This window comes from Schistocerca gregaria, chromosome 6 (genome assembly GCF_023897955.1).
Source record: "Schistocerca gregaria isolate iqSchGreg1 chromosome 6, iqSchGreg1.2, whole genome shotgun sequence".
Lineage (NCBI taxonomy): Eukaryota > Metazoa > Arthropoda > Insecta > Orthoptera > Acrididae > Schistocerca > Schistocerca gregaria.
In genome coordinates, this window is record NC_064925.1 from 2,522,791 (window position 1) to 2,550,033 (window position 27,243).

General features: G+C 39.5%; 1 protein-coding gene across 1 annotated transcript in view; it reads left to right on the forward strand.

The window, feature by feature from the left end:
* Positions 1–27,243, forward strand: part of LOC126279039 (cGMP-dependent 3',5'-cyclic phosphodiesterase-like) — a 227,079-nt gene that overhangs the window by 39,926 nt on the left and 159,910 nt on the right. The window contains exon 4 of the mRNA XM_049979443.1: positions 15,755–15,864. Within this exon, the coding sequence (XP_049835400.1) occupies positions 15,755–15,864 (110 nt within the window). The remainder of the gene's footprint in view (positions 1–15,754; positions 15,865–27,243) is intronic.

The window sequence follows — 27,243 nt, forward strand, 5'->3', positions numbered from 1 at the left end:
AGTGCAGGTGTTGCTGAACACTGACTGCAGAGCACCATTCAAAAGGCACGGTCATGGTCCCTCACCCATGACTTTCAATTTTCCGCCACCAAGACACGCGTCATGCACTTCTGTCACTATCATGCTGTTCATCCACAATCGTGTGTGAACTGCGAAATTAATGTTGTAAATGAGTGTATCACTGAAATATGCACTAACTTCAAGGATGTCAATGTTGTAGATATAAACAGATTGGAATAAAGGTTCCATACAGTCCATGGACCTAATTTGAATACGCCAGGAAAGAAATTACTAGCCAAAAAAATATGTACTTGCGTTTCGAAGAAGAATGAAGAAAAAAGTACAAGTGACAAACAAACAGAGATTAAGAAGTACTTCAGACGAGTTACAGGCTGTGCCTTCATTCAAAAGCAAATTACCAAGTGGTTTAAACCAATTGGGTGAGAAACAAACATTCAGGTTGTCAGCCAAACGAAAATTACAAAATGGTTTAAACCAAAGAGGACAGATGTGGATGAAGCAAAACTTATACAAGCTCCAGAAGTTAACTCACCTGCTGATTGCCACCAGGGTAAGTGCTGTATTAGATTAAAACTGAAGAAATTGCAAAAAGGTGGGAATTTAAGGAGATGGGACCTGGATAAACTGACTAAACCAGAGGTTGTACAGAGTTTCAGGGACAGCATAAGGGGACAATTGACAGGAATGGGGGAAAGAAATACAGTAGAAGATGAATGGGTAGCTCTGAGGGATGAAGTAGTGAAGGCAGCAGAGGATCAAGTAGGTAAAAAGATGAGAGCTAGTAGAAATTCTTGGGTAACAGAAGAAATATTGAATTTAATTCATGAAAGGAGAAAATATAAAAATGCAGTAAATGAAGCAGGCAAAAAGAAATACAAACGTCTCAAAAATGAGATCGACAGGAAGTGCAAAATGGCTAAGCAGGCATGGTTAGAGGACAAATGTAAGGATGTAGAGGCTTATTTCACAAATTCCATTGTTGTTGTTGTGGTCTTCAGTCCTGAGACTGGTTTGATGCAGCTCTCCATGCTAATCTATCCTGCACAAGCTCCTTCATCTACCAGTACCTACTGCAACCTACATCCTTCTGAATCTGCTTAGTGTATTGATCTCTCAGTCTCCCTCTACGATTTTTACCCTCCATGCTGCCGTCCAATGCTAATTTGTGATCCCTTGATGCCTCAAGACATGTCCTACCAACTGACCCCTTCTTCGAGTCAAGTTGTGCCACGAACTTCTCTTCTCCCCAATCCTCCTCAGTACCTCCTCATTAGTTAGGTGATCTACCCACCTAATCTTCAACATTCTTCTGTAGCACCACATTTCGAAAGCTTCTATTCTCTTCTTGTCCATACATTGCAACACTCCATACAAATACTTTCAGAAATGACTTCCTGACACTTAAATCTGTACTCGATGTTAACAAATTACTCTTCTTCAGAAATGCTTTTTTCCTTGCCATTGCCAGTCTACATTTTATATCCTCTCTACTTCGACCATCATCAGTTATTTTGCTCCCAAAATAGCAAAACTCCTTTACAACTTTAAGTGTCTCATTTCCTAATCTAATTCCCTCAGCATCACCCGATATAATTGCACTACATTCCATTATCCTCGTTTTACTTTTGTTGATGTCCATCTTATATCCTCCTTTCAAGGCACTGTCCATTCCGTTCAACTGCTCTTCCAAGTCCTTTGCTGTCTCTGACAGATTTACAATGTCATCTCAATATATAGATTGAATGACATCGGGGAGAGGCTACAACCCTGTCTCACTCCCTTCCCAACCACCGCTTCCCTTTCATTCCCCTCAACTCTTATAACTGCCATCTGGTTTCTGTACAAATTGTAAATAGCCTTTCGCTCCCTGTATTTTATCCCTGCCACCTTTAGAATTTGAAAGAGAGTATTCCAGTCAACATTGTCAAAAGTTTTCTCTAAGTCTACAAATGCTAGAGATGTAGGTTTGCCTTTCCTTAATCTGGCTTCTAAGATAAGTCGTAGGGTAAGTATTGCCTCACGTGTTCCAACATTTCTACGGAATTCAAATCGATCTTCCTCAAGGTCTGCTTCTACCAGTTTTTCCATTTGTCTGTAAAGAATTCGTGTTAGTATTTTGCAGTTGTGGCTTATTAAACTGAGAGTTCGGTAATGTTCACATCTGTCAACACCTACTTTCTTTGGGATTGGAATTATTATATTCTTCTTGAAGTCTGAGGGTATTTCGCCTGTCTCATACATCTTGCTCACCAGATGGTAGAGTTTTGTCAGGCTTGGCTCTCCCAAGGCTGTCAGTAGTTCTAACGGAATGTTGTCTACTCCCGGAGCCTTGTTTTGACTCAGGTCTTTCAGTGCTCTGTCAAACTCTTCACGCAGTATCGTATCTCCCAATTCATCTTCATCTAGATCCTCTTCCATTTCCATAATATTGCCCTCAAGTACATCGCCCTTGTATAGACCTTCTACATATTCCTTCCACCTTTCTGCTTTCCCCTCTTTGCTTAGAACTGGGTTTCCATCTGAGCTCTTGATATTCATACAAGTGGCTCTTTTTTCTCCAAAGGTCTCTTTAATTTTCCTGTAGGCTGTATCTATCTTACCCCTAGTGAGATAAGCTTCTACATCCTTACATTTGTCCTCTAGCCATCCCTGCTTAGCCATTTTGCACTTCCTGTCGATCTCATTTTTGAGACGTCTGTGTTCCTTTTTGCCTGCTTCTTTTACTGCATTTTTATGCTTTCTCCTTTCATCAATTACATTCAATATTTCTTCTGTTACCCAAGGATTTCTACTAGCCCTCGTCTTTTTACCTACTTGATCCTCTGCTGCCTTCACTACTTCATCCCTCAGAGCTACCCATTCGTCTTCTACTGTATTTCTTTCCCCCATTCCTGTCAATTGTTCCCTTATGCTGTCCCTGAAACTCTGTACAACCTCTGGTTTAGTCAGTTTATCCAGGTCCCATCTCCTTAAATTCCCACCTTTTTGCAGTTTCTTCAATTTTAATCTACAGTTCATAACCAACAGATTGTGGTCAGAGTCCACATCTGCCCCTGGAAATGCCCTACAAATTAAAACCTGATTCCTAAATCTCTGTCTTACCATTATATAATCTATCTGATATCTTTTATTGTCTCCAGGATTTTTCCATGTATACAACCTTCTTTTATGATTCTTGAACCAAGTGTTAGCTATGATTAATTTATGCTCTGTGCAAAATTCTGCCAGACGGCTTCCTCTTTCATTTCTTAGCCCCAACCGATATTCAACTATTACGTTTCCTTCTCTCCCTTTTCCTACTGTCGAAGTGCAGTCACCCATGACTATTAAATTTTCATCTCCCTTCACTACCTGGATAATTTCTTTTATTTCATTCGATTATTGAACATTATTGACCAAATATGCATCTCAGAAACAAATTACAGATTCACAAGCAGAGTACTGAGCATGGGTTATAGTGATCATGAGGCACAGCTGCTTTGTATAGAAATGCCAACAAATAGTAGCAGTTCCGAAAAAGTAGTTGAAAAAATAACCTTTTCTGCAGATTACATTAGAATTTTTAATCGCTTACTGGTGAAGGAAAACTGGGAAGCATTGCCACTCAGAACAATGTTGATAGCATCTACATGAGTTTTCAAATTAGCTTTCTTCACTCTTTTAATGTAGCATTTCCAAAAGTAGTGAAAACAGTAAAACCTAACAATAATAAGCAATGGGTAACTAAAGGCATAAAAATTTCCAGTGAGAGAAACAGATTCCTGCAGTACTGTTGTAAGAAATATAGAGTAATCCAAGAATTTGCAGGTTATTCAAAATCCTGCAAAAGAATCTATGGTAGAGTAGCCAAGAGGCAAAAATTATGTGGAATGACAATTTGATAAGTAACTCATATAACAAAGTGAGATCTATGTTGGAGAGTTATAAAGAAAGAAACTTGTAGTTCAGCACCAAAGAAAAAGAATGTATCATTAACACTAGAAGGTTCAAAAGTCACAGACCCAAATTCAATGGTGAAAAATTCAATGAAGCTGAAGACCTCATTCAAGTACACTGTCAAGGACCAGGCCCAAGTTTCTCCAGCAAGTCAGTGATATCGACTGCTTCTATGTATGTTTATGAAAAAAACCCAATGATATTATAAGTAAAATTAAATCATTAAGCAATAAAATGTCAAGTGGTCTTGATGAAGTACCTGATTTCATGTTAAAAGCATGTGCTCACCACATACCAAACCCCTTGGAAAAAATTTCCAACCTCTCTTTAAAAAAAAGGTTCTTCTGAAAAAATATCAAACTACCAACCCTTGTCACAGTTAAGTTCCGTCTCAAAAATTCTAGAAAAACTCTTTCATGACAGGCTTTTAAGTTTCATAAATAAATATGCACCTCTTACAGTACAACAACATGGTTTTAGAAAGTCTAAGTCTACACAGACAGCAAGTTTTGAATTCTTACACTGCATTTTAAAATCGCGTGATCAACATAAATTAGCTATGATCAACATAAATTAGCTACAGGTATTTTTCTAGATCTATCAAAAGCCTTTGACGTCCTGGACCATAACATTCTGCTCAAAAAATTAGAGAGGTGAGAAGTAAGACGTGTAGCACATAGCTGGTTGTGTTCATAGCTAAAAACCTCAGGCAGAAAGTATTGTGTCAGTATGAATTCAACAAAATGAATAAAACAACAAATAACTCCTTCGTTTCTAGTGAATTACCAATAAAATATGGTGTACCATAGGGCTCAATCTTAGGTCCACTACTCTTCTTGATTTATGTGGACGACTTAGTTGAATATATTGAGTCCCACAAAACTATCCTGTTTGCCAATGACACCAGCATATTGCTCACTGGATTCAGTCCAGAAGCTTTGCAGTCCATAGCAGAAAGTTCTATGAAATGACTTTCTGAGTGGTTCACAAAAAACAAACTCATTATAAATACTGAAAAAATGTGTGTGTTGATTTTCATTTAATTCCTCCTGCTAAATGTCTTTTCAAGTACAGTTAAAAAATGATCCCCTAGAAAATGTAAGTGTCACAAAATTTTTCAGTCTATGGGTTCAGTAAGACTTAAAGTGGGACACACATATAAATAACTTGTCTAGAAAACTATCATCTGTGTGCTATGGCCTAAGAATTTTAAAGGCTCCAACAAGCAAAACAACAGTACTTGAGGCATACTATGTACAGTTCCACTCACTAGTCCGGCATGTGATCGTTTTCTGGGGATACTCAACCCACAGTGCAAAGATTTTTAGAATGCAAAAAAGAGTCCTGTAAATCCCATTTCACTGAGCTTGATGTTCTAAATGTTCCAAGTTTATTCATTTACGAAACTACCTTGTTCACTAGGGACTACCTCCTGAAAACTGGCAAACTGCTACAGAACAAAAATGTGCACAACTATAGTACCAGAGGGAAATCAAATATGCATAAAAAATATCACAGACCAACCACCTATCAGAGGAGCATAATTAACATTGGTGTAATACTACACAATAAGATACCAGAGGAAATAAAAAATGCTACTCATCAAATATTTAAAGCTAAGTCAACAACAGCTTTATGATGATGATTGCATATAAATAATGGAAAATTGTTGAAAATTAAATTAGTCATAATTCTGAAATCTACATCTACATCCATACTCCGCAAGCCACCTGATGTTGTGTGGCGGAGGGTACCTTGAGTACCTCTATCGGTTCTCCCTTCTATTCCAGTCTCGTATTGTTTGTGGAAAGAAGGATTGTCGGTATGCTTCTGTGTGGGCTCTAATCTCTCTGATTTTATCCCCATGGTCTCTTCACGAGATATACGTAGGAGGGAGCAATATACTGCTTGACTCTTCAGTGAAGGTGTGTTCTCGAAACTTTAACAAAAGCCCGTGCCGAGCTATTGAGTGTCTCTAGTGCATAGTCTTCCACTGGAGTTTTTCTATCATCTCCGTAACGCTTTCGCGATTACTAAATGATCCTGTAACGAAGCGCGCTGCTCTCCGTTGGATCTTCTCTATCTCTTCTATCAACCCTATCTGGTACGGATCCCACACTGCTGAGCAGTATTCAAGCAGTGGGCGAACAAACATACTGTAACCTACTTCCTTTGTTTTCATATTGCATTTCCTTAGGATTCTTCCAATGAATATCAGTCTGGCATCTGCTTTACCAACGATAAACTTGATATGGTCATTCCATTTTAAATCACTCCTAATGGGTACTCCCAGATAATTTATGGAATTAACTGCTTCCAGTTGCTGACCTGCTATTTTGTAGCTAAATGATAAGGGATCTTTCTTTCTATGCCTGGATGCATGGGGAAATGGAGAGAGGGCAGAATGCTGTGGGAAGTGATAGTGAGAAATATTATTTGACTCAACAAAGCTAATGAATTCTGTGAGACAGATTTAACAATTGTTAATGTAATGGGAGTGTTCATCAGCAAACATGTGTGAAGATGGACTGAATTAATGCTTCATCAGCCGAACATGATTTACAGGAACTACATTAATCTGTGTAGTTGTCTAGAAGGATATAGCCATTATTTTAACTTTCATAGGCTACATACTGCTTTACAAGTAAGAAATAGAATACCAGTAACCATGTTTTCTAATAGTTCTTCTAATGTTGCTATGCATGCAAAATGCTTTAGAACATGAACCGAAAATCTGAATTCATGCAGCGCTTCTGTAGTCAAATGGGACCAAATCAGTCAGTACTGATAGTGAACATTAGCATGACTGCTACAGATAATTGTAAAAGAAATTGTCATTGACAGTTTCTGTTCTTTAAGGGGACAAGAGTTTCGGCATGACGTTCTGAACTACAATATAATAAGCTAGTCTACTGAGTTAAAACATCAGTCCCCTCTCAGCACCCTGTGAAGTGTAGTCTTACAAAGTAAAGGCACATGCAATGGTCGACGATGGTGAATGTATTGGGTAGTTGAGAGGATTACCCCAAGTATTGTCACTAAGTTTCACCCACTTCTCACTTTTGCTTTCCTCCATACTTCCCCCCATGATAATGAATACACAACACTAGACTGTACAAGCACTCATCCGACATTCTCAAAATATAGCTACATTTGACATTTCATAACAGATCAGAGGAAGCCAATGTGAAAACCACCCCCACTATGACTTTGCCCAGGGCTGTTGTATGGGATTTCTGGATTCTTCTCAACTCTTATTGACCAGTAAGAAACTGAATGTGGTCTAAGAGTAGGGCATCATAAAAAGTAAATAAATAAATAAATTGAAAAAAAGTGTCTGTTGATTTTAGCATCTAAGGAACCAAAAGCAGACAAGTAAAATTGTAACTTTATGTAGTCGGAATGGATCTTTTACTGTGCTGCATAGTGTGTGCTGTTGTGAAACTTTTACAAAGTTGTAAACTGTGCTGTACTGAGACTTTAAACCGAACATTTTTCTATTGTAGACAGTGTTTGTACCAGCTGAACAATCCAGGCAGACTTGACAGCTTCAGTTCTTCCTGTACCTCTCTCCTATGTTGGATGCTTTTCTGCATATTTTACTGTATGAAGAGAGTTTGTCAATTCTCATACTGTTGTTTGAGTTCCATACAGTATTTTCCATTGTTGTATTAATTTTCTTGTGTTGGCTTTAGGTTGTAATTCTTCTCTTTCTGACATTCAGATTGCTTGTTTTTAATCTGTTAAGCTATTAAGGAAGACTTACATCTTCATTTTTATTGAGGAGATACTCCAACCATATCTTGCTCTGCTGAATTGCTATGGAGTGAGTCCCTTGTCTCACAGATCTTTCAGGGATATTTCCTATGATACCTTCTGCAGCATAAATTGTTGTATATCTGCATGATTAATCTATATTTGTTATTTTTTCTGTTCTCAGATTATTAACTTGAATCTTTATTGTATATAAGTAATATGAATCATGTCCTTATCTCCATATGGTGCTTTTTCATTATCCCATATGGCCAGTGTAAGCTACGTATCCCCTCTGCATTACTCATATCTGGCGTTATCTATATCTGGATGATTTTAATTGGCTTTTCTCTGTAACCTGGCTGTAGTATTCACTTGCGCCAAATGCTTCGCAAGGTTGATAAGATTACATTGTGGCAGGCTATTGTTCTTGATAGTTGCATTTCTCACTTAATGGTTCATTTTTTGTCTTAGATTGCTGTTCTTATTTGTACTATTGTCCTTCTTTTGCAATGTACTCATAAATTTCTGCTACTCTAACTGTTTAAACAGCATTGTTATGGAATAATAGCATAGTTATGTGCTACATTAACAATGGTATAAATGAAAATCCTTATCATACAGTGCAGGCCTTGAGCAGTGGTGATTAATATGAAAAGGAAGTTCAACATTATATCTCATCTTATACACACACACACACACACACACACACACACACACACACACACACACACACACTAAAAATTAATTGAAGGCAGCATAGGTTGTGTGCATTATATGGTGTACATACCTGACTTATTCTGCAAGTAAGATAAAAAAGACTGTAAAACATTAATTTTTGTCTCTTCAGGTGTATCTTGTAAAGAAAAATATCTGTTATCTGACTGGTAGTGTTGTGTTATTTTGTGGGTATAATACTGACGTAAAAACTGTTGTATGTCTCTTCGTTTTGGATACATAGTTGGTGCAATGCATTGATGTGCAAAACTTAAGGACAAAAGTAACTTCCCCACAAAGTGTGTCACTTCCAAGCAACACAGTTCAATGAAACTTGGACCACACATAGATAGAACTGCTACGGTATAGCACAGAAAGTAACTATGCAATGAGATGAACAAAACTGACACTTTTATGCAAAGACGGTAATTACACTGTAGTCACTGTGATTAACAGCGGTCCGCTGGGAATTTCAAAATGCGACACTTAGTTCTTAATATGATGTATGATCACCATGGACGGTGATGCATGTTCAGCAATGTGCTCACATTCTGGCTGTAAGGTTGATAAGGAATTCTTGTGGTAGGGCATTCCATTCCTTCACCAGCATGGCTTACAACTGCTGGATGGTCACTGCTGCATGTAATGTGCTACAATACATCTCCTCAATGCATCCTACATGTGCGTGATGGAATTTAAGTCGGGGGATGGGCAGGCCAGTCCATTTGCCTAAAATTCTCTCATTACAAGAGCTGCTCCACCTGTGCAGTTCAATGCATTTGTGTATTGTCATTTATAAAAATGAAGTCAAAGCTGGAGACACCCCTGAAAAGACAAGCACGGGGAAGGAGTAAAGTGTCACAATAATTCTGGGTGGTGACTGTACTGTGTTCAAAGATTTGAAGGGCAGTCCACCCAGGCCATATTGTGTCACTCCACACTGGATCACCAAAATGATCATGTTCGACAATGTTCCTGGGTGCATTACGTATTCCTGACTCTCTCCATTTGAGGGTATGTCATCCATAAGTGCGTGCACATTAACTTTGGTGCCCCGAACAGCCTTTACATATCACCAAAATTTCTTTGTGTTTTATGAGAGATCATTTGATAAGTTTATAAATCATTTATGAAGATAGTAACTGTTCTCAAAAGAACAGATACCATTGATGACCGTGCAGCTTCTCCAGAATAAATGATAATTAATTGAAACCCTCATCTGCCGACAAGGGCACACATTTTCTGCTGACCCCATCAAGGTATGACAGCAATATCTGTCGGCAGCTGAGGGTTTCGATTAATTATTATAAATCGTAGATTTGGAGCTTTAGATGCCTTTTGCAGATTATGTAAAATCCTGTCTAATGTGAAGGAAAGGTAGTGTGGATTCTTATCTACAACTGACACAAAACTGTTTATTAACATAAAGTATTTATTTTAGTGCTGTATAGTTGGGCCTGTTGTGTATTGGTTCTGAAGATTCTGTTTGAACTCGTATCCGTTTTCTTGACGTCTGGAATACAGTAATGCTGGCCTTCAAGATACCAACAGTGCCGTCTAATGCTTCATTAAAAATAACAAAGGATGTCGTACACACTTTAAGGACAGCATAGAATTTGCCCAGTGTGACTTATTCCACCATGTAAAATTAATCTACCCTGTTGGCAATTAGAAATAGTTGTGTAGTTTCAGAAGGGAATGATTGTTGCTTGCTTCCACGAAATATCCTGGCATTGGCTAACATATAGGTAAACTTCAGTAGATGTAATTATACATTCTCTGAAAACAATGTGTATAACAAAATAAAGAAAATGAGCACAATTTTGTTTTTAAAATGTGGAGTTAGGTACTCTCATCCCATATATCCTTTTGCACAGTTTTTAGATTAAAAACAACCAATAGTTCTCTATCCGTAACCAATTTTAACACAATAATTAAATAAATAAATAAAACAACATTTTATGCCCTTATCCACCCTTCTCCTTCTCACTAAAGGTTACTCTCTCTCATCCCTGCCCTTCGTTTTTAACCTTCGCCAAAATATCCCTTCCTCTTCCTTGATAAAGAAACAGATGGTCCCGAAAGAGCTAGGTGATGTCTCTCTCTTATGTGGATCTACTGGCAGTACTACACATTCTGCATCCTGAAGGTCAAGTAATGACCAGCAGTTTTGTCTCTTTAGTTTTCATATAATAATGAAAATAATCAATTATTGATAGTATGATGTAAATGGATAGATTAAAAATCTACTCGCCAAGCAGTGGCAGGGCAAGACACACACAAAAGGATTTAACTTTTACAAGCTTTCAAGGTCAGTGGCTCCTTCTTCTGGCAGAAGAGTTGAAGAGAAAGGAAGAGGCATGAAGGAAAAGAACTGGAGAGGCTTAGGGAAAGGGGTACAGTTGAGAAAAGTCACACAGTACCCGGAGTTAGAGGAGACTGACCGGACTGGATGAGAAAGAACGACCAGCAGGAAGAAGGGTTGATGGGGAAGGACGAGTAGTGAAGAATAAGGACTAGAGAGGTCTAGGAGAATGGGTATATTTCAGGAAAGTCACCCAAAACTGCGGGTCAGGGGAGAATTACCGGACAGGATGAGAAGGGAAGTGCTTCGGGAAGAAGGGTTGATGGGGAAGGAAGAGGGGTGAAGGATAAGGACTGGAGATGTCTGGGAAAAAAAGAGTAGATTTGAGGAAAGTCAATCAGAACTGAGGGTCATGGGAGACTTACCAAATGGTATGAGAAGGATAGAATGAGTGTTGGGGACTGCACTGGACAAGATTTGAATACATGAGAGCCTAAAGGTGGAACACAGGATAATATGCAAGACAGAGGTTGCCACTTAAGCATCATGCATGAGTTAATAATAATGAAAAGCTAAGTGGATTTTTCATAACAGAGGTGGGAAGGGGTGGTGAAAAATAGACGGGTAATAAAATGAAGGATATACGAAACTAAAATGAAGTGAAGAAAAGAATAATTACTGTGAAGAAATGCTGTGATGGAAGAAATTAATGTAAATTAAGGCCAGGTGGATGGCAAGAGCCAAGGACATGTTGTAGTGCTGGTTCCCACCTGTGAAGTCCTCAGAAACTGGTGTCTGGGGGGAAGAACCCAGATGGCGCATGTAGTAAAACAGGCACTGAGGTTACGCTTGTCATGTTGTAGAGCATGCTCGGCAACAGGATATTACATGCTGCCAGTATAAACCCTCTGCTTATGCCCTTTCATCCTGACTGATAATTTGGTGGTAGTCATGCTGATGTAAAAGGTCGAACAGTGTTTACATAGCAGCTGGTATATGACATTTCGTTTCACAGGCTCTCCCTTTCGTACTATATATTTTACCAGTTGCAGAGTTGATTTTTGTGGTGGTAGGAGGGTGCACAGGGCAAGTCTTGCAGTGGAGACTGTCACAGTGATAGGAGTCATAGGTTAGGGATATGGTTGCAGAAGCAGCATAGGGTTTGACAAGAATATTGTGGAGATTGGGAGGGCGATGTAAAGCTATTCTAGGTGTGGTGGGCAAAATCTCAGACAGAATGGATATCAATTCAGAACATGATTTTAGGAAGTCATCACCTTGTTGAAGTAGCTGATTAATACATTCCAGACTAAGACAATACTTAGTGACCAGTGGTATGCTCCAAAGTTGTTTTTTGTGGGGATCAGCAGTACAAGGTTTGGATGTAATGGCCGAAGTATGGCTAAACACTGAATGAAGACATTTACCTTGTTTGAATTGTACAGTTGTAATAGATTCCAAACCTATGATAGTCTTCCTACTCATCTTAATCAGCTTTATACTTACCAACAAAACCGTAATTGTCCCAATTAATTGTTGGTTGATTAAAGTCTCCACTGATGATTACAGTATGATTGGGAAACTATGTACAAGTGAACTGAAGTTTACGGTTACATTAGTTGATGAGTCTGGTGGGTGATAGAAGGATCTGATTATCATTTTATGCCTAGCTCTGATACTGAGTCTTGCCTAAATAATCTCACATGCAGCTTCAATTTCTAGCTCGGTGGATTTTAGTTCATTGTCTACTGCGACAAATATACTGTCTCCATTTCCGATTTGCCTATCCTTTCCATGCACATTTAAATTTTTCCCAAAAGTCTCACTGCTATCCATTTCAGATTTCAACCAGCTTTCTGGATCTAGTGTTATGTTAGCTTCTCTGCTTTTCATGAATGCTTCAAACTCTAGCACTTTGTTGCAGATGCTTTGGCAGTTTATCATTAGGATTTTAGTACTCTCACCTGTGAGAGGTGTTTCTTTCGACCTTACACTGATGTTTCTGGGTATCCTAGGGCCGGCCTTTGTGCCCGAGCGGTTCTAGGGACTTCAGTCTGGAACCGTGCTGCTGCTACAGTTGCAGGTCCGAATCCTGCCTCGGGCATGGATGCGTGTGATGTCCTTAGGTTAGTTAGGTTGAAGTAGTTCTAAGTCTAGGGGACTGATGACCTCAGATGTTAAGTCCCATAGTGCTCAGAGCCATTTGAACCCTTTTTTGCCTTCCTAGGGCTATTGTTATCTGGATTGGATGGGGAGTTGCCTGATCTAAAAAACCCTTGTGTGCGAGCTACACACAGTCAGCTACCTGAATAGCAGCCTCTGATGTGTACCGCACACCTGAGCTATTTAGGGGGACCCTACAGTTCTCAACGCTATGGCGCAAGTCCAGGAAGCCGCAGCCTAGCTTGTCACATAACTTTCGAAGTCTCTATTTCAGTCCTTTCACTCGGCTCAGAACTTACCTGTTTCCTAATTCATTATTAGTCCCACCCCTGCATCACCCCTGTTTGACTTTGTATTTATAACCCTGTATTCACCTGACCATAAAGGCTGTTCATTCTGCCACAGAACTTCTCTAATTCCCAATATATTTAACGTCAGCCTACACATTACCCTTTTTAAATGTTCTAACCTGTTGCACAATTAAAGGCTCCAACATTTAACTCTCTTATCTATTCTAACCTTGTGCCCAATTAAGGGATCTATAGAATGCAAGTTTTGTGATTTCTCCTGATAACATCATTCTTGTGAGTAGTCCGTGCCCAGAGATTCAAGTGGGGGGACTGTTGTACCTCTGGAATATTTTACCCAGCAGGATGCCATCATCATTTAATTATGCTGTATAGGTGCATACTCTTGGGAAAAATCATGCTTGCAGTTTCCCCTTGATTTCAGTTATTGACAGTATCAGCACAGCATGGCAGTTTGAGTTGATGTTATAAGGCCCGATCAGTCAATCATCCAGGCAATTGCCCCTGCAACTACTGAAAAGACTGCTGCCCCTCTTCTGGAATCACATGTTTATTTGACCTCTCAACAGAAACCCCTCCCTTGTTGTTGCACCAGTGGTATGACTATCTGTATCACTGAGACACACAAGCCACTGCACCCAATTTTTTGTATATGTTCTCATATTGGTTTTATTACCATACGGAACTCAGTTTCTGGAGCCACCTAGTATATTTCTTGAAATTTTTTGTTTTGTTTTTGTTTTTTGTCTTGTGGAGTTAGTGGTATGGTAAACGGGATATGAAAATGCATATTTTTGTTGAATTGTTTTTTAGTGTGCAACTTATGAATTACATGAAATATCTCACCTGGTGGTCCCAGCTATGTGTTCACATTCTCGTACTCTTACATGTGCGTCTGTAAGTGGCAACGACACTAGCGAACAAAAAGCAGCCGAGGGCTGTGGGGAAATGCCAGCTGGACCAACACTCGCTGGGCACTTGGATGCACCATGGCTACAGGAAAGTGTATCAAGTCACAGGCAGATTAAGCTGAGGTGCACTCGGAGCACCTCACACACACACACACACACACACACACACACACACACACACACACACACACACATTTCGCTGCACACACTAAGTACAGTGATAGTTTTGATGACAACACTTCTTGGATGACCTTGCTGTGATAAGAGGCCAGCATGCACTATCTGAATAATTTCTTTCATCTCGTCATACATTTCTTTAGTCTCTTCATCATCTGCAGAGGTAGTTAGCATTTAAACTAGTTCTGTGGTGGTGGATGTGGGCTTTGTGTCTGTCTTGGCTACAATAATTTATTCACAATGCTGTTCGTAGTAGCTTTTCTCCATTTGTATTTTCTTATTCATTATTAAACTTACTCCTGTATTATCCCTGTTTCATTTTGTACTTATAACCCTGTATTCACCTGACCAGAAAACCTATTCTTCCTACCACTGAACTTCACTAACTCCCATTATGTCTAACTTCAACCTATCCATTTTCCTTTATGGTTAAATGGTGGTGACATCCCCTTGGGTAAAATACTATGGAGGTAAAATAGTCCCGCATTCAGATTTCCGGGCGGGGACTGCTCAAAGGATGTCACCACCAGGAGGAAAAAAACAGGCAGGTAGGTAGAAAATTTAAAAACTAACGCCATTAGCGTGATGATGCAAGTGCCTAGTTTCTAGGACAGCATAAATAAGGAGTCTATCAAAATAAAAGAGGTCAGGAAACCTAATAAACAAGGATGGAGGTTTCAATTTAAAAAAAGATGCTGGGTTCGGCACTCAGTTTATTAGGATATCACCAATCATCATATGCACTAGAGCTAGGAAACACAAGGAGATCCTGCCGGAGGTTCGAATCCTCACTTGGGCATGGGTGTCAGTGTTGTCCTTAGTATTAAGTTAGTTTAAGTAGTGTGTAAGTCTAGGGACCGATGACCTCAGCAGTTTGGTCCCTTAGGAATTCATACACACACACACACACACACACACACACACACACACACACACACACACACACACACAAGGTGAACAAGTATCTTCAGAATATCAGTACAGGCTCTGAAAAACAATAGCACTGAAAGTCATAGTTCATAATGGATATCAGGAGTCAAACTTGGCTGTAAATAGTGGTGTAGGAGGATCAGTAGTTCAGTCTGGTTGGAGTCCGAGCATAGTTCAGTCTGGTTGGGGTGCAGGCAATGAGCATATGTAACAGCAAAAATCACATCTAAATTTGAACTACCCTAAAACTTCAAGCTGACTACATCAAGTAAAAACACACTATGTTAGTTCATAACTAAAAATACCTTGACATGTTTGTTTTTGTTTGCATTCTCTCTCTCTCTCTCTCTCTCTCTCTCTCTCTCTCTCTCTGTCTGCGTCTGCCTGTGTGTGTGTGTTTCCAAATAGATCTCGTATTTTAGTGTTATTTCTGTCTCGGAAAAATAGCTTCCATCACAGCTTCCAATAGGTATTGTATTAATAAGCAAGCGTTTTCTGAAATAAATGAATTCTGAAGCAACAATTGTCTACAGGTACTGCATTGGGACCGTCTTGAATGCTCTGGCATATGAAGAAGAAAAACGCCTGAAACTGCAGTGTCAGTCTTTGTTATCAGTTGCAAAGAACTTATTCTCACGTCTCGGTAGGTTTTATGACGATAATGCTCTACATTTGAATAATGTCCTTTGTGTTCGTTAGAGTGCAGTAATTACTTGTGTTATGTTGATGTGTGTTAGCAATATAATGATGCTGACTCGGTACATATCTTTTGTTGATTCTGTCTACTTCTCAGCCCTGGAAGTGGGTAATGTTATTAAATCACCTTTATTTTGAGAATAGTACTGCAGTAACTTTCAAAGTAGATTAACATTGGAACAGCCTGTAAATAATATATATTGCTTGTCATGAGCATATGACGTAAAACACATTTGGAACCCAGCATACTCTACTTAGGCACATAATTTTATAGATGGTAACTGTCAGCATCAGACTGCTCTCTGTCACATTTGGTGGAAATTATTTGTGCATTTGATAATATAAAGTATTATGGAATTTTAATAAGCAGACATAATAATAATAATAATAATAATAATAATAATAATAATAATAATAACAATTATGTATACTGTATGTGGACAGACCCTCCGTATCTCGAAAAATTTTGTCACACAAAACAGGGTTCATTTGCCCTCCCCATGAATTGAGGAACTAAAGAAACTGTTTTTCTCTCGCATATGGCTTCAAGGCGTCAGTTAGAAATTTCTTGTATAGTACTGTTGTGTGATTGCTGTACTTTGAAGATTTTAACATAACATTTTTGTATTTGTGTGCATACTCACCAGCTGCTTTTTATGGCCTTGGTCCAAATTGGCTGGCTCTTTGACGCAAACGAAGACCATTGGTAGTAATTTTCCAGATAAGGCGACAGCATATTGTGCAGTGTGTGAATGTTTCACCTTGTGCAAATCCTTTTGCTGCATAAGAACAACCTTTGTTCCACATTCGGTGAGTGAGAGTTTGATCATAAGTTGGTTGATATTAGCAACCTGTCCATCTGCTAAGCTGAGTGGTGATGTGCTTGCCTTCCTTTCAGCGGACCTGAGTTTGATTCCTGGCCAGGTTGGAGATTTTCTCCACTGGTGGACTGTGTGTTGTGTTGTCCTCACCATCGTTTCATCCTCATCACCGGCACGCAAGTCACCAATATAGTGTCGCCTGAAATAAGACTTGCACTTGGCGGCCGAACTTCTCTGAATGGAGCCTCCCGGCCAACAATGCCACATGCTCATTTCATTTTCTATTGGCACCCTAAAACAAACGTTCACAAATTAACATTGTATGGTCTTTAAAAATAGTATTGCAATTGATGTAAATGATTCAGGTACCTTTATGTGTAATACCTGTTTGATTAGTGGTAATAACAAAATCCTTGATGTGTTGTGGTATGAAGGCTCGAGTAAATTCTCAAGCTTCTATGAAACAATCATAGGTCCTTGAATCAACTGTTTTAAGTTGTTCATGCCTTCTTCCATCTTGTTTTACGACCCTAATCTTGTAATACTGAGGAACGTAATCACTGTCTGTTTTTGACTGCTTCTCTTCAGCCACATAATCATCTGATGAAGATGATGTGTCGTGTCTTCTTCAGTTTCTTCAAACACACCTCCTTCATCGAACTAATGGTGGGCAATTAGTTCGTCTTGTACCATGAGTTGTTTCTCCACAAGAATTTAAAAATTCTGTGAAATATTCATTTTCCAATTTCATCTTGTTCTTGTGTTATTGCAGAAGGTTTCCTGAGTGATCAGACTGTTTTGGAGTAGGAGCTGTTCATTGTACACAAGCACTGTTTTTAATTATACTTGAAACTTCACTGTAAAGTGATTCAGCTTCACAGTCAGGTTCAATGCTCATGCTGTCAAAGTACCAGGCACACCAGTACATTTACTCATAAAATCAGACATCTTGGAGCATTGGCATGTAACTACCGCGAGGGGCTAACATACGACTGAAGTATTCTTCCTGTTTAAAAACACTATTCCCTTGCTCCCTCCTCTGACTGAAAGTTGTTTGCGCATATGTACTTGTTTTCTGGTTGGTCTAAATTAACAGCAGGATTACTGGGGGAATAGGTTCGTACAGTGAGTTGTACTGTACTTGTACCTATATCAGGAACCTCATAGTGGGTTGAAACTTACCTGCAGATAACGTTTATAATGGTAAACTACTTCCAAAATGTTAGAGAAAAACTCAAATTTTCAAGGTGAAGATTATGTTATTAATAATAAGTATCCTTAGATAGTGATAATTTGCACAATCATAATAAACCTATTATTAGAATTAGCTAATGTGTGGTTTAAGAATTATGAAAGAAGATTGTATACGTGGAAGAGAGCAAGAGACACCGGAAGGTTCCAGATTTATTATATGATGGTAAGACAGAGATTTAGGAACCAGATTTTAAACTGTAAGACATTTTCAGGAGCAAATTTGGACTCTGACCACAGTTTATTGGTTATGAACTGTAGGTTAAAACTGAAGAGACTTCAAAAAGGTAGGAATTTAAGGCTATGGGATCTGGATAAACTGAAAGAAGCAAAGGTTATGGAGAGCTTCAAAGATAGCATAAGGCAACTGTTGACTAGAACAGGGGAAAGGATTACAGCTGCAAGAGATGCGATAGTGACAGCAGCAGAGGATCGAGTGGGTAAAAATGCAGGGGCTTGTAGAAAACCATGCATAAAACAGGTGCAACAGGTCTACTGAAGAGACTGCTTACACCATGCTTGTCCGCCCTATTCTGGAGTATTGCTGTGCAGATAGGACTGACGGATGACGTCAAGAAAGTACAAAGAAGGGCAGCTCGTTTTGTATTATTGTGAAGTAGTGGAGATAGTACCACAGACATGATACGTGAATTGTAGTAGCAGTCATTAAAACAAAGGTGTTTTTCACTGCGATGGGATCTCCTCATGAAATTTCAATAACCAGTTTCCTACTCCAATTGCATAAACATTCTGTTGGCACCCACCTACATAGGGAGAAATGATCATCAAGATAAAATAAGAGAAATCGGATCTCGCACAGAAAAATATAAGTGCTCGTGTTTCCCGTTCACCGTTTGAGAGTGCTTGAAGGTGGTTCATTGAACCCCCTGCCAGGCACTTTATTGTGAATAGCAGATTAGTCACGTAGATGTAGATGTAGATGAAAACAAGCAAAAGGGAAATCAAAGGCCTAAAAAGTGATGTAGATAGAAAGTGCAAAATGGCGAAGCATGAATGGCAAGGAGACCAATGTAACATTTAGAAGCATACGTCACTAAAGGAAAGATAAATGCCACCTACAAGAAAATTAAAGAAAGTTTTGGAGGAAAGAGAACCATCTGTATGAGTATCAAACGATGGTGGACAACTGGCTGTAAACAAGTTTGGTGGCTGACATCTTGATGTCGGCCTTGTGAGCGATGCAGAGACCAAGAAGTACCAGTGGCAGGACAGCGGTCCACCTATTGTTGTGGCAGCTAAGGGCAGCCATCAAGGTGTAATGCAGCCAATTGGTAGTTCGATGTCAAGTGCAGGTCAGACCCTCACAGATCTGTCAGCGCGCAAAAAAGGGCTGATGTAAATTTGCGTTCATGATCCATAATGATGTGGCGTGTGCGGCTGAAGTGGGAAATCCACATGGAGACGGAGGCGGCTACTATGATGGCAGTGACAGCGTCGGGTATTGGTGTTGCCTCAGGCCAACAGGTGAAGCTGTTCACTGTGGTGAGAAGGTAGTAACAGCCATCAGATGAAATTAGGGGGCCAACGATGTCCACGTGGACATGGTTGAAGCAATGCCTACCATCTGGGAAAGCCATGGTGGGGACATGTACATGGCTCTTGACCTTGGCACACTGACAGGTGAGGCAGGTGCTGTCCCAGGTCGTGCAGTCCCTCTGAATACCTGGTCACATGAAGCACTGCATTACTAGAGTGGTAGACACATGCATTTGGCAGGGTGAGCCAGGTCCTGCTATCTCTCGAATAAACCGTGCAGAAGGCAGCGGATAGGAAGGAGCGCGGTGAGCTGGTGGGTACAGCACAGCAGGTACTGCTGTCAGAGCTGGGAACCAGTGTGCTTTGGAGACAAGAGGTCGGAGACTGCATCCTGCCAGAGTTGGGCTAGTTCCGGGTCATGCTCCTGACAGTTTATTTATTTATTTATTTATTTATACATCAAGTTCCATAGGACCTAATTGAGGAGTAAATCTCCAAGGTCATGGAATGTGTCAGTACATGAAATTAGAACATAAAAGTAATAAAAGATAAAAATAAAATGTTTATGAACCTGAAAAAAGTCAAGCCATAAGTTTAAGTAAACACAGTCAACAATTCAACAAGACTCAGTTTACTTTTTCAAGGAACTCCTCAACAGAATATGAGGAGTGACCAATGAAGATTCTCTTCAGTTTCGATTTGAAAGCATGTGAATTACTGGTAAGATTTTTGAATTCTAGTGGCAGCTTGTCGAAAATGGATGCAGCAGGATACTACACACCTTTCTGCACTAGAGGTAAGGAAGTTCAATCCAAATGCAGGTTTGATTTCTGTTGATTATTAACTGAGTGAAACCTGCTTATTCTTTGGAATAAGCTTATATTGTTAACTAGAAATGACAGAAAGGAATATATACATTGAGAGGCCGATGTCAAAATACCCAGACTCGTGAACAGGTATCAAGAAGAGGTTCGTGAACTTGCACCACTTATTGCCCAAACTGCCCATTTCTGAGCCAAAAATAACCTTTTAGAATGAGAAGAGTTACCCCAAAATATAATGCCAGATGACATAAGCGAATGGAAATAAGCAAAGTAGACTAATTTTCGTGTCAAATGATAAGTCACTTCAGATACCATACGAATAGTAAAAATGACAGCATTAAGTATTTGAACAAGATCGTGAATTTGGGCTTTCCATGAGAGTTTACTATCTATCTGAACACCTAGAAATTTGAACTGTTCAGTTTCACTAATCATATGCCCATTCTGTGAAATTAAAACGTCAAGTTTTGTTGAATTGTGTGTTAGAAAGACTGTAAAAACTGAGTCTTACTGTGATTTAACGTTAGTTTATTTTCTACAAGCCATGAACTTATGTCATGAACTGCACTATATGAAACTGAGACAGTGTTGCACACATCATCCTGTACTGCCAAGCTAGTGTCATCAACAAACAGAAATGTTTTAGAGTTACCCATAATACTAGAGGGCATATTATTTACATAAATAAGGAACAGGAGTGGCCCAAACACTGTTTCCTGGGGCATTCCCCACTTGACCATATGTCACTCAGACCCCACATCACAGCCATTCTCAATACTGTGAGTCTGTCGCTAAAGTAAGAAGGGAACCAAATGTGAGCTAGTCCCCGTATTCCGTAATGGTCCAACTTCTGGAACAATATTTTGTGATCAACACAATCAAACACCTTAGTTAAATCAAAAAATATGACTAACAATGAAAACCTTTTGTTTAACTTGCCCGTTACCTCACAGAGAAAAGAGAATATAGCATTTTCAGTTGTTAAACGACTTCTAAAACCAAACTGTACATTTGATAGCAAATGATCAACTACCCTTACACGCACAGCCTTTCCAATAACTTTAGCAAACACTGATGGCATAGAAATAGGTCTAAAATTGTCTATATTATCCCTTTCTTCCTTTTTATAAAGCAGCTTTACAATTACAATATGTTCAGGAAACCAACCATTCCTAAAGGAAAAATTATAAATATGACTAAATACAGGGCTAACATGTGCAGCACAGTACTTTAGTATTCTCCATCAAATCCATGAGAGTCTTTAGTTTTCAGTGTTTAATTATTGACTCAATCTTCCGCTTGTCTGTATCACAGAGAAGTATTTCAGACATCAATCTCGGAAAGGTATTTGCCAAGAGAGTTATATGATTCCCTGTAGAAACTAAATTTTTATTTAATTCACCAGCAATGCTCAGAAAATAAGTGTTATATTCTGTACATATACTTGATTTCTCAGTAATAGAAATATTTTTACTACTGACTGACTTTATGTCGTCGACCTTGTGCTGCTGACCAGACACTTCCTTCGCAGCTGACCATATGGTTTTAATTTTATCCAGTGAATCAGCCATTCTATTTACATACCACATACTCTTTGGCTTCCTAATAACATTTCTAAGCACCTTACAGTACTGTTTGTAATGGGCTACTGTAACTTGATTGTGACTACTTCTAACGTTTTGATATAATTCCCGAATTCCTGCTTTGTTCTACATGATATCCTTATCCCACTAGTCAGCCACCCAGGCTGCCTTTTACTTCTAGTACCCTGTTTAGAATGCTCTAATGGAAAGCAACTCTCAAAGAGCATGAGAAATGTGTTAAGGAAAGCATTATATTTGTCATCTATGTTATCGGTACTATAAACATCCTGCCACACTTGTTCCTGATGAGGTTTAAAAAACACTCTATTGCTGTTGGATTAACTTTCCTACATAATTTTTAATTATATGTGACATTTGTTTGAGTACAAAAAGCCTTTTACTGTTAAATTTGTGCATCATGGTCTGAAAGGCTATTTACCCTTTTACTAATGGAATGCCCATCTAGTAATGAAGGATGAATAAAAATATTGGCTGTGGCTGTGCTACTGTTCCCCTGCATCTTAGTTGGAAAAAATACAGTCTGCATCATATCCTTTCTCTTCCACCGTCATATACAAAATTTACGTTGAAGTCACCACATGTAACTAATTTCTGGTACTTCTTATAAAGTGAATTAAGAAACCTCTCTAGCTTGAGCAGAAGTGCTCTGAGGTCAGAGTTAGGGGACCTATAAATAACAAGAATTAGAAGTTTATTTTCACTAAATTCAACTGCCTCTGCATAACATTCAAATATCTGATCAGTGCAGTGCCATGATACGTCTATGGACTCAAATGTATTACTGTTTTTTATGTACATGGCCACTCCCTCACCCTGCAAGGAACTCCTTGAAAAACAGCCAGCTAATTTGTAGCCTGGTAAAGGAATCCTCTGAATAGTCAAATTATTTAAGTGGTGCTCCAATATACCAATAATTTCAGAGTCAACATCTATAAGCAGTTCACTAACTTTATCTCTAATACTTCTTATATTTTAACTAATTAATGGAAAATATCATATAAAGATGTGAAACAATTACTAACAAAGTGATAGAGGGGCTGGCCAGTACTTACCTCAGCTCAGTACAGCCGATAGAAACACAAAAAACAACCGAAAATTAAAGTTCCTAGCTTTCGGAATAAATGTTCCTTCATCAGGGAGGAGAGAGGGGAAAGAAAGGGAAGAAGGGAAAGTGGATTTAGTTACTCACAACCCAGGTTATGAAGCAACAGGGAAAGGAAAACAGGGAGGGTAGCAAGGATGGAGGCATGGTTGTCAGAGGGAAGCCAAAGATATTCTCCTACCACCAGGTGTTGCCGTATTGTTGCTGGAGAACAACGCCGATGGTCATCTGGCTGGCATTAACCACGACGGCAAGCGGGGCAGTGGGATGGGGCGGGGCGGGGCGGGGTGAGCAGAGTGGCGTTTGCCAAGTTGCATTTGGGGGCCAAGAAGCATGGCGTCCATGGCACTGGCTTGTTTCCCTTCATTTTGACACCATGAAGAGTGGCAGTGAATGGCCCTTGTTTGGCAATGTTATTCCTCAGATGGAATGAGATTTTCACTCTGTAGCAGTGTGTGTGCTGATATGAAACTTCCTGGCAGATTAAAACTGTGTGCCGGACTGAGACTCAAACTCGGGACCTTTGCCTTTCGTGGCCAAGTGCTCTACCAACTGAGCTACCTAAGCATGACTCATGCCCCATCCTCATAGCTTTACTTCTGCCAGTACCTCGTCTCCTACCTTCCAAATATTACAGAAGCTCTCCTGTGAACCTTGCAGAATTAGCACTCCTGGAAGAAAGGTTATTGCAGAGACATGGGTTAGCCACAGCCTGGGTGATGTTTCCAGAATGAGATTTTCACTCTGCAGCGGTGTGCGCTGATATGAAACTTCCTGGCAGATTAAAACTGTGTACCAGACTGAGACTCGAACTCAGGACCTTTGCCTTTCAGGGGCAAGTGCTTTACCAACTGGCAAGTGCTACCAACGGGCAAGTGCTCTTTCGTATCAGCGCACACTCCACTGCAGAGTGAAAATCTCATTCTGGGAACATCCCCCAGGCTGTGGATAACCCATGTCTCCGCAATATCCTTTCTTTCAGGAGTGCTAGTTCTGCAAGGTTCGCAGGAGAGCTTCTGTAAAGTTTGGAAGGTAGGAGACGAGGTACTGGCAGAAGTAAACCCGTGAGGACGGGGCGTGAGTCATGCTTGGGTAGCTCAGTAAGTAGTGCACTTGCCCGTGAAAGGCAAAGGTCCCAAGTTGGAGTCTTGGTCTGGCACACAGTTTTAATCTGCCAGGAAGTTTCAAAACACAAGTGGATGAAGTTCACGTGGACACTTGATCATTATTGAAGACTATTTTCTTTTGGAGCAAAGAATTTAAATGTGGTTGTACAAATACTGACAATGAAGTGCACTCCGGCCCTCCAGTTAAGGTCATCACAAAGGAAACCATTGACAAAATCTTTGATATGGTAATACAAGACAAAATCTGTGATGTGTTAATGCAAGACTGCTATACAAAAGATTTGTGGGATTGCTGAGACTGTAGGCATCTCAACTGAGTGAGTGCATAATATCTTGCATGGAGAATTGGCAATGAAAAACCTGTGTGTGAGGTGGGTCCTGTGATTGCCCACAGTCAACCAAAAGCGCATCCAGTACAACATTTCAGTACAGCACATGGTGATGTTTAATCACAATCCACAAGACTTTATGCACCAATTTGTGATAGTTGATGAAACTTGGACCCATCATTACACACCAGAGTCAAAACAATCGACAATGACTGGTGAAAGTGCACTGAAGAAAGTGAAGACCACTTTGCCAGCCGATAACATGATGGCCCCTGTTTTAGTGGATTCCCAGGGAATAATCTTCATAGGTAACTTGAAAAAAGGCAGAACCGTAACTGTACCCTGTTTTGCTTCATTGTTGGATCGTTTGAAATTTGCGTTGCTTAAAAAAAGACCAAGGTTGTCATACAAAAAAGTGCTCTGTCACCAGGATAATGCACCATCCCACATATCAGTGATAATGATGGCGAAAGTGAATGAACTGGGTTTTGAATGGGTTCCTCATCGCCCTATTTACCAGACTTAGCCCCAAGGCCTTTTTTCTGTTCCCTAACTTGAAACATTGGCTTTTGGGCAAGAAGTGATAATTGTAGTGAACAAGTGTTTTCCAGAGTTTGACAGAACCTATTTTTCTTGATGAAAAATCTGGCAGATTGCTGGACCAAGTAGACTATATCTAGTAATAAGGTAAGTTGTTTACAAAACAAACATTTTTCTTGCTTTTTTAGCAGAGTTACCAAACCACCATTGTTGTGCAGTAATCCTAACATATTGACGTAAGTGTTAGGAGTCTGTGGCTCCCTTTTCAACAGTTAAGAAATATCTTGCTTTCATCACATTTGTTGACGGTGATTCACATGAAGACTGTCCCAAACAGAAATTAAAGAAGAAAACATCGATAAAGTGCACAACAGGAGGTCTGTTGAAAAAACTCCGGAGCTTTATCCATAACCACAAACTTTTTCTACAGTTACCTTTTATTTATTGTGCATGGTCTCCTTCAAAATACTCTCCTCCACTATTGATACACCGCTCCCAGTGCTGTTTCCACTTCTGGAAACAATCTTGGTACACATCTTGCTAGATTGCACAAAGTGCCGTCCGCAAATTTTATTTTATCTGTTCTGTTGTTGCATATCTTCGTCCTTTCAAAGCAGTATTCAGCTTAGGAGGGGAGGGGGGGGGGGGGGGGGGGGAAGCCTGCAGGGCCAAGGTCTGCAGGGTGAGGCAGCACAGTGATTTCGTTTTTTGTGCAATAGTCACATACCAACGGGGATGAATGTGCAGGTGCATTATTGTGATGCAAGAGCCGTAAATTTTCTCACCATGTTTCGGGTCATTTCTTTCTCACATTTTCTTGCAGGCATCGCATCACATACAGATGGTAGCACTGATTAACAGTTTGTTCCTGTGGCACGAATTGATGATGAATTGATCCTTCAAAGTCAAGAAGTCTATCAGTGTGGCTTTGACATTTGATCTCACCTGACAAGCTATTTTTGGTCTTGGAGAAACTTTCCTGACCCATTGTGAGGATTGAACCTTGGTCTCAACATCATCATGTCTCTTCACCAGTTATGATTCTCGTAAGGAAAATCTTGTTTTCATTTGTGGGATCCAAAAGCTTGTCACAGATTGCAAGGCAATGGTCTTTCTGGTCTTGCCTCATGAGCCGTGGTGTGTACTCGGTGGCAACACTTTGTATTCCATGATGCTGTGTCAGGATTCCATGACATGATCCAGTTGAAATTTTACATTCTTCTGCAGTCTCTTGGACAGGCAGTTTTCGATTGGCATGCACAATTTTGTTGACATTCTGGACTTGAGCGTTGTCGGTAGACGTTGAAGGGCATCTTGAATGAGGGTCATCTTTAACTTCCGTCCGGCCATTTTAAACCATGTGAAACATTTGTAACACCTAGTATGGCTTAAGCACTCGTCACCATAGGCTTTATGCATCATTTGGTGTGTTTCTGTAAAGTTTTCTTGAGTTTCACACAAAATTTAACACAGACGCATTGCTCCTTGGAACTCTGCCTTCTTGAAATTTGCAAACTATGCAACACAATGTTCTACTCAATACAGCACTGAACGATATCTAACAGACATACAACAATGAAACTTCTGGCAGTTACACATTAAACACAGGCATGTGCATGGATGCCAATTGCATTTAACTCCGACACACGATTGATGCAAAATTATGAATATTCTTAAAGTTTGTGAACAGACCTCTTATTAACTGAAAGATCATTAGTTAAGAGAGTATGAAATAGTTGATGTCGTAGGCATACCACAAGAAAGAATACAGCACATTTTACAATAAGAATTAACTATGAGAAATATTTATGTAATATGAGTGCTGCATTTATTGATTTTTCATCAGAAGCAAATGTATAAATGAATTTCACCAGAGTACATGTTCCAACAGGCTGCATGTCTTGGTCACCTCCATATCATTTTCATAACTAGTTCTGCACTTCAGTCTCTTTCCTAATCCATTTTTAGATGTCATGTCTCCATTAATAATTTGCAACATACATATATCTATCTATTGCTAGCCAAGCAATACTTAAATTTTCAGTGGTTTTTATATTAGATTACTGTCATAATTCAAAGCTTGTCATTCCCGCCAGTTGTAATCCTTTCATTTCAAACACACTGGAAGTTTAATTTTGAAGGGGAAAAAAATTTACTAAAATCACGCCACTTTCGATCTTCTATTTATTTCTGTTCCTGATCATTCAGTTGTTGCCATGAAAACAAAATCT